Source organism: Nestor notabilis, unplaced genomic scaffold, assembly GCF_000696875.1.
Source record: "Nestor notabilis isolate BGI_N333 unplaced genomic scaffold, ASM69687v1 scaffold16650, whole genome shotgun sequence".
NCBI classification, from domain to species: Eukaryota; Metazoa; Chordata; class Aves; order Psittaciformes; family Psittacidae; genus Nestor; species Nestor notabilis.
Window position 1 is genome coordinate 335 of NW_009910849.1, and position 8,510 is coordinate 8,844.

The 8,510-nt window shown below is 56.6% G+C and overlaps 1 protein-coding gene across 1 annotated transcript in view; it reads right to left on the reverse strand.

Annotated features, from left to right (window-relative positions):
* The window catches only part of R3HDM2 (R3H domain containing 2), a 20,702-nt gene that overhangs the window by 216 nt on the left and 11,976 nt on the right, over window positions 1–8,510 (reverse strand). The window contains exons 12-23 of the mRNA XM_010011923.1: window positions 7,332–7,516; window positions 5,041–5,283; window positions 4,377–4,503; window positions 3,917–3,960; window positions 3,725–3,841; window positions 3,202–3,356; window positions 2,918–3,018; window positions 1,925–2,094; window positions 1,602–1,746; window positions 1,425–1,525; window positions 913–997; window positions 4–118 (exon numbers count right to left, since the gene is read on the reverse strand). Of these exons, the coding sequence (XP_010010225.1) occupies window positions 4–118; window positions 913–997; window positions 1,425–1,525; window positions 1,602–1,746; window positions 1,925–2,094; window positions 2,918–3,018; window positions 3,202–3,356; window positions 3,725–3,841; window positions 3,917–3,960; window positions 4,377–4,503; window positions 5,041–5,283; window positions 7,332–7,516 (1,588 nt within the window). The remainder of the gene's footprint in view (window positions 1–3; window positions 119–912; window positions 998–1,424; window positions 1,526–1,601; window positions 1,747–1,924; window positions 2,095–2,917; window positions 3,019–3,201; window positions 3,357–3,724; window positions 3,842–3,916; window positions 3,961–4,376; window positions 4,504–5,040; window positions 5,284–7,331; window positions 7,517–8,510) is intronic.

Genomic DNA, 8,510 nt, shown 5'->3' on the forward strand with positions numbered 1-8,510 from the left:
GTCTCTTTGAGCCACTGGATTTTGGCACCGGCCATGGCGAGCTGCGTGAAGAGCTTGTCGGCCTCTGTCCGCGTGATGCCCTCGGGCAGGTCCGTCACCTCCAGCACCCGGCCCAACACTGCAGTGGGAAGACAGCACGTGGTAGCTGGGGGGCTCCGCACCAGCTCTGGGGCTGAAGCAGTCACCTCTGTTGTTCTAAGCTGCCCCCACCTTTCTGCTTCCTGCAGTGCCCCATCCTGACCCTTTTTATGCCCACATCCCAGTCTCCACATGCTTCAAGATGAGGCTGCGTTTCCCATTTGCTCCAGCAACACCAAGTCCTCCTTGCTTCCTCTGCCTGGGCACGGCTTTCCAGCCAGGGTGCTCTGCCCCAGCTTCCTACCCTAACCCTTGGGTACCAGGATTGGGAGCTAACCCACCTCTCCTGCCCTCTGTCCCTGGAAGGGAAAAAGAAAGGCTACACGCATGGAGGAGTGGTGTGGATCCCGAGTGTGACCCTGCTCTGCGTGCTCAGCCCACGGACAGATCCCCTTGTGTGCCCAGGCCAGTGTCATGCCAACCTCTTTGCCTCCGCTCTGTGGTACCCAAACATTTCTGCTGCCTCTTGGCTCCAGCCTTGGCTTTTGGGCTTAGCAGAGGGCTGGCTGAATGGATTCTTTGCTAATATTAACGTGGCATGTAATGAACATGCCAGCCGCAGGGAGAGGGGCAGCTCTTAAAGGGCTCTCTGCAACCAGCTGCTGCTGCTGGTGGTGGTGACATGGAGGTGACACAGGGGACAAGTCTGAAGCCCACACAGAACCAGTGAAGACTGAATCCCTTCCGTGCTGGTGGGTGGAGAGATGGCATCTGGGGTCTCTGCCAATGCCAGCTATGCCGTGCAGGGGGGACTGCTTGAGGAGGGTCACTTGCCTACATCGCTTGTCCCGAGGTCAGTGGATGCTGACTTGAGGGCCTGCCTCTTGCTCCGGTTTCCGTGTTTCATTCCAGTCTGCCCCTTAAAGAACAAAACCAGTAATGTGTCACCTGAGGAGACACTGTGGCCTCGCAGCACCCACAGAGCACCCTGGGGAGGCTAAACTTGACCAGGCCATCACTGTGACGGGGGATGAAGACACCAGGATGAACCTCGCACCCTGGGCACCTTTGATGTGGCACCATGCTTGGGTGAGAGGAAGCAAAGCCATGCTCCCAGGACACTCAAAGGACTTGGGGCTGATGCTGCTTCTGGGTAAAGCTGGGAGCAGTGCCAGGCTCTAGGGAAATCCATGGACAATGGCAGCTCTATTGGCTGGATGGCAAGAGTGTGGGGTAGGCACTACCTAACCGAGGGGTGCCCAAGCACAGGGGAGGCAAAGCGGTGGTCTTGTTCTGCTCGCTGGCCCATGAAAGGGTAGCTGGGTGCAGGTTTGGCCTGATTTTACCTGGTGTGCATTGTAGTTGGGCTGGTTGTGGAGCAGTGGTGGGGGACAGATAGACAGGTTATACTGCAGCGGCTGGCCCAGCAACGAGTAGCGCCCGTCACCTGCAATTGGGAAGCAAATGTTTGGGGGGGTCTAAAGGAACCCCAGGAAAGCCCCAGCTCTGTGCTGACCCCTTACCTTGTGCAGGGCCCATAGGCCGGGGGAACTGCGTGAGGACAGGGAGGGGGCTCAGCCCCGTGCAGACACTGTTGAGGTTGGTGACAGGCGACGGCGTCGGGGACTGGGTTGGGGATGTGATGGGGCTGTTCAGTTGGGTGCTGGCCTGGGGGAGGGAGAGCGTTAGACAGCGCCTGTGACGGGTCCCTCTCCTGCCTCACCACCACGGGGTGATCCCACCCCCATCTCCCAGCCCATCCAGACGGCACGGATGCTGGGGTCCTCTCTGTCCCGCCAGGCTGCTCCTGAAAGAGGAGCTGCCTTCCTCCCAGTCCTCTCAATACCTGAGCACTGGTGTCTGGGTTGTACAGGTCTCCTGGCTTCTGCCCCCGCTGGTCCAGGCTGTAGTACTTACAGTGGCTCCACTGCACCACAGGTGGATTCTGGGGGGCCTGGGGGCCATTGGGAACATTCAGCTGCATCACAACCACGCCAGGGCCTGATGGAGACACCCCTGTGGAGAGACAACAGCACCTCTATTGCCCAGGCTCTGTGCACTGCAGCTCCTGCTCGCTGTGGGACAAGAGGCACCCAGCCTGTGAGCACAATACAGCTCCAGTATCCTGGTTCCAGCTCTTGCACCAACTCACCAGGCCCCAGCCAGCCAGGGACGTAACACTGAACCCCAACTCCTCTCATCCTCTGCTCCCTGGTCCCAGGTGCTGTCTTAGTGACACTAAGCCACGTTGCCAGTAGATGGGGTCTGCAGCCCACAGCAGCTCCCTCTGCCTACTCCTACCTGCCCATATGGCAAGGAGATGCCTGGCCAGCATCAGCCGCTGTGCCATGTTCTGGAGATCCCCAGTGGGCCATGGGATGGGTGAGACTAAGGAAACCCGTTGCACAGAAGCTGTCAGACTTCACAGAACCACAGACAGGTTTGTGTTGGAAGGGCCTTAAAGCTCCTCCAGCTCCAACCCCTGCCCCGGGCAGGGACACCTTCCACTAGAGCAGGTTGCTCCAAGCCCCTGTGTCCAACCTGGCCTTGAACACTGCCAGGGATGGGGCAGCCACAGCTTCTCTGGGCACCCTGTGCCAGCGCCTCAGCACCCTCCCAGGGAAGAGCTTCTGCCTCAGAGCTCATCTCGATCTCCCCTCTGGCAGGTTCAAGCCATTCCCCTTGTCCTGTCCCTACATTCCTTGTCCAAAGCCCCTCTCCAGGTTTCTTGTAGGCCTCCTTTAGACACTGGAAGGCTTGGAGACTTGGCTTGGAATCAGCAGCTCTGTTCACTGCAGCCCTGCAAAACCTGCCAACACTGACCAGTGAATACTCTTACCTGAATACTGCTGCTGCATCTGTGGTGGGCTGCAGGGTGATGGGGACTGTGGCATCTGGTACTGTTCAGAGCCAGGAGGCTGAAGGAACCCCACTGAAGGGCTGTGAAGCAGAGAGTGCTCTGGTGAGGTGCTGGGAGCTAGGACTGGGCAAGCTCAAGAGGTGCTCAGCAGCTGTGGTGCCCAGCCACCTCCTCAAACTGCAGGAGCAGGATGCTGTGCCCTGTCCCTGGGGCAGCAGGACCCTTTTCTCCCCAGGAGCAGGTCAGGCATACAGAAGCTTTACCTGGTGCCATTCTGCTGGGCAGTTGGGATGACGCTGTAGTAGATGGGCACCCCCCCAGTCTGAAGGCCCCCCTGAACAGACTGGCTGGCTGGTACAAGCACTGGCTGCTGGAAGGGCTGCTGGACCACACTCTGGGACTCACTGGCCATGGGAACCTGTGCAGGGAGGAAAGCAGCAGCACTACGTAATAACATGGAGCAGAAGCAGGGAGAACTGGTCCCGAAGAGAGACCAGCAAGACCCATACAAGGTAGAAGAGATGCTGGATGGGGATGGCTACTGCAGCCCACAGCAACCTTGCCCAGGCAAGGGAAGCACCTCCCAGCTCTTCTGCAAACACAGCGGCAAAGGGACTGGCTGCACCCAGTCCTCCTCAAGGCATGTCCCACAGAGATTCTCATGCAGACAAGCATCTCCTCAAGGTAAGTCTCCACCTTTGACTCCACCATACAGGGACAGGAACAGGGTGCTTCCCACAGAGCCCCCTCCCAAAAGCCCCTCCCTGGAGAGCACCTGAAGCCTACCTGGTACGAAGGCAGTGGAGTGTACTGGACCATGAGACCTTGCATTTGGCTCCCCATACTGCTCCTCTGGCTGCTGAGGAGGCCAGGGGGCTGCGCCTGCTGCACTCCCATCATACTCTGCATCTGGCCACCCATGCTGCTCCTCTGGCTGTTGAGGAGCCCAGGGGGCTGTGCCTGCTGCACTCCCATCACACCGTGGTATGTTTGCTGCTGGTTGGACATCATTGGCTGTAAACCTATCAGAACAGGGTTTAAATGGAACAGCTTCCCAGCTGGCCACAGGAGACAGCTTGAGACTTGGCATACGAGCTGCTCAAACCCTGCTTTGCCCAATCTCTTGCTAAGAAGTGGGAAAAGGGCTTCCCTTATGGCAGGTGTACAAAGACCTTAAGGAAGCTCCTAGCTTTAAATCCACCTTGTGGCACTTCAGTGAATGCTACACACCAAGAGGGAGGGAAAGGACTAGAACAGCCTTTGCAGCCAGGCCAAGTTTCTGCTTCCCTTTGCATAGACAAGAGTCAGCAAGTCCAGCAAAGAGCAGGAGACAAGGAAGAGCAGCCTGGCCCTAGATAGTGCATGGGAGATCCTGAAGAGCCAAAAAGAGCTGCAGGTAAGGAAAACATGCCCCTTGGCCCCCATTTCCCCTGCTTACCAGGCTGCTGGGACTGCTGGGGGAGCTGCTGAGTGCGCTGGGAGCTGTAGGCCACTGGGTGACTGAGAGATCGGTATTGCTGGCTGGAGTTCGGGTACTGCCCGGGAGGGTAGTAAGAAACCTGAATCTATCAGAACCAAGAAAACATGGTGGTGAGAACACAAGAGGGATGGGACCAAGAAGGCTGGTTCTCCAGGACCAGTTTCCTCTCTCACCTTCTGCTGAATGAAACCAACCAAGTGATGATAGCTCCTCAGGTAATCAGCCCCTTCCTGCTCCTCCCAGCCTCCACATCCAAGCCTTTCCCAGCCCAGCAGTGCACAGTAGGCACAACTCTCATCACACCCAGGGGGAACAATCTTAGAGGTTAGAATGCCCTGCAGGACCCCAAAGAGACCTTACAGGTGTCAGCCCTGAACTGGTCACTGAACCTATGAGCCAGGACTGGCCAAGGGGGTCCCCAGGTAAGTGCCTTGTGAACTCAGAGGGACAAAGAGGCAGAGATCATCCTGGTGTGTGCTGACCCCCAGCTGGGAGCCCTGTGGGCTGATCCATCACAAATGAGCAGCAGCAGAAGAGGAGACCCACTCTCAAGGAGCTGCTCCCCTGCAGCCCCTCGCCTCATAGAGGTGCACATCCCCTCCAGGCTTACGGGTGTTCTTACTTGCTGGGGAGGCTGAATGTAGCCCTGGGGCTGCAGCACCTGCTGTGTGGGGGCCGTGTGCCCTGAGGCGGAGTAGTTGGAGGTGGGAATGGGCTGCCCAGGGGTTGCCATGATGAATCCTGTCTGCTGAGGGTGCTGGGAGATGAGGGATGACTGGAACATAGCCGAGGAAGGATCCGGTGCTTCTGTAGAGCCTTGTCGGCTGAGGCTGATCTGCCCAAAGGGGTTGCTGAGCTCATCGGCCTGTATTGGGGATAAGTGGGAAGGATGGAGGAGGACAGCATGTAGGACAACAGCACGTAGGACACAGCTCTGCTGAGCAGATTGCAGACCCCTTCTCCCTACTCTGTGTGGAGGAGCTTGACCAAGAAAGGTCCCCAGAAATGAGCCACACACCAGGAGCACTCTGCAGGACAGGGGGTAGAGGCATGCGTGCTGCTTGCAGGGCTGAATGCTCAGCAGACACTGGCGACATGCAGGGCCCCACACAGGCAGGGGCTGCCCTAGCCCAGGGGCCGTGTCCTATGGGGCATGCCATTCCCAAATGAGACAACATGGGCTGACTCAGACCACAGGGCAGCCATGGTCCTTGGACCCCAGTGCTGGGCACAAGCATCACTTCTGGTGGAGCTTTGGCACTTGCTCTTGCCCAGGCTTTTTCCATGATCATCTGCTCCAGCAATGCCTGGCTCTGGTGGGTCCCACAGCCTCAGGCATCCCACTGCCTTGACCCCATGGTGGCACAGAGCTTCCATGAATCCCAAACCCACTGGGTGCAGTATCTGCAACGTACCTGGTTAGCAAAAGCTCACACAACACAAAACACAGCACACGGGTACAACAGAGAGTGCAGAAGAGGAAATGGGGTTTATACCAAGTTGTACTGCTGGGGTGGAGAGACTGGCAAGAGGACTTGGGGGCAGGAGCTTGGAGAATACTGAACAGGCTGCAGCGCTGGGACCGGCTGAGACCAGCAGAGAAGGGAGGAGAGTGGGACAAGGAGGGGAAGGAAGGATAGAAGGAAGGAGAGAAAGAAGGAACAACAAGGTTAGTCAACTGAGCCAACTGCAAACACACAGAGGGGGCATTGCAGAGGGTTGGAAAGCACGGAAACCAGCCCGGGGGAGCAATCATTTCTCTGTGAAGCCACACATCCCCACCCCTTGCTTTGTGGAGCTATGAAGGCTGATGCCTGTTGATGATGCCACCTAACTCAAGCACCACATACAATGCTTTGGGCACTGACTTGCAGGTGCACCAGGGGGACAGTGTGTTTTCACATCTTTCACCAACAGTCAAACACAGGGAAGTTTGTTCCTGAGCTATCAGAACAGCCCAACAGTAGAAGATACAAAGGAAAACCTCAGCAAGATGCAGTGATCCTGTATGAGCTCCAGAAGGTTTCTGGGTGTTCAAACCTCCCACCCAGAGCATGGTGCTCTGTCCCATGCCATGCTACAGCTCCAGACAACCCTGCTAGAGCACTGGACCCTGCCTACCCTGGGGAAACACCCCATCTGTAGAACAGATGTTTCCCTTGAGTCTTGGCATCCTTTGCAAACAGACCCACAACCCTAGAGCCAGTCCAGGGCCCAAGAACTACAAGCTCCCCCCTGGGCTGTTCTTTGGTTCTATGATCCTCATAAAGATGGCAATGGGCAGCATGTATGTTCATGTTATCTGCAGCAAAAGCTGTTCAAGGAGGCTTGTTTCCTTCTCCTGGCCCACTGAAAAAACCTTAGAATCACAGGAGAGCCCAGGTTGGAAGGGACCTCAGAAGAGCCTCAGGAACAGAACAAAGTACACAGGAACAAGGGATCCATCCTCAGGATTAGCCCTGTAGGTTGTGGAATGTCACTTGGGTTTAACTCAGGGAGGGTCTGGAGAATACCAGACCCAGGCACAACTCCAGGTCTGCCTCTTCCCAGGACATGAGGTGCCCACTGGAAAAGCTCAAACCCAGCTTCTGTTTGTGATGGTCCCTCACCAGGATGACAAATGGTTCCAGAATGTGACCCCACCACTCAGTAAAAGGCTACAGATCCCCTGCCAGGAGAGCTGCTGGCCTGAGCAGATACAGAGGAGGCTGGCAAATGAGGTGTCACACGGCATCATCCACAGGCACAGCAAGGCCCCATAACGGAGTAACTATCGCTCCCTAACAGGCAGCAAGTGTGAAGATACCCAAGACCCACTGGGCAAATGCAAATCCAGAGCATCCTGGCTCTGCTTCTACCTCCCTGGGTGCCCGAGGAGCTCATGGAGTCCCTGGATCCTGTGCAGCAACTCACCTGGGATATCATGTGGTTGCTCATGGCTGGCTGCTGCTGGGCTGCAGGTGGAAGTCCCTGGGGCTGTGGTGGTGGCTGCTGGGGTGGCTGTGGTTGAGGCTGTTGGGCTGTGCAGGGCAGGAGGCCACGGCTGGGCTGTGAAGAGGGGGATTGGCTGCATGCTTCAGGGGCACCTAGTACCAGACCTTGAACAGAGAAAGGCATGGCAGGGTTGGTACCTGAGAGAGAAAAACATGGGTTTGTTGATGGGGATCTAGATCTTGTCACTGCCTCCTGCACTGCAGCCAGATAGTCTCTGCTGTCCACGTGGTAGCTTCCACAGGGGACAGGGTGAGCAGGCTGCAGGCTAAGTCAGTTTGCCTCTCTTCACAGCAAACCAAGGTGCTGACACCCTCAGCACTCCAGATTATGGCACCTCTCTCCTCTCCATGTCTGTGTAGAGCTCCACAGCTGCTCACAGCATCTCCTCCCCCTGCCCCACATAGGGAATGTGACCAGCATGCAATCACTATCCCAGACTACAGCCGTGACTTGTATAGCTGGTATTCCCAAGAGCGTGCTCTCTTCCCTGACCCCAGCTTAGCACCCACATTCCACATGGGGACACAGCAGTCCCCACCTGTAGGCCACAGGTCTTCCACTGGGCAGAGGAATCTGATGTTAACAGCAGCCCCTGCCTGATGGAGTGCTCTCCACCTCAGCACGAGGCTGAGATTACAGTCTGGGATGCTACCAGACACTCTCATGTCAGCTCAGTCCCACAGACAGCTCAGCTGTGGGGAGAAGCTGAGCTGTTCCCAGTCACAGCTCACTTCTGTGGCTCAGACACTAACTACATTGTCATGACCTGCTCAAGTGCTTGCCCTGAACAGAGAATTCTATGTTATGGCCTCACAGCCTCACTGGACGCACATCTTTTGAGTACAAGCCTAGGAGGTGGAAGGCTGGAAGCAATTCCTTCCCATGGGAGGAAAACTGCTCTGGCAGGAGTGCAATACATGCTGCAGGGCACCCAGCTGGGAAGTGCTCTCCTCACTATTTCAGTCTCACTTCCAGAAATAAAAGGGCTGTGAAACTATTGCTTGATGCCCAGTAGCTGCTATTTAATGAATTCTGCTTCCGATCTACTGCATTGCAACAGCTCATCTTCAGGCATTCTGCTAAGGAAGCCACATGGTG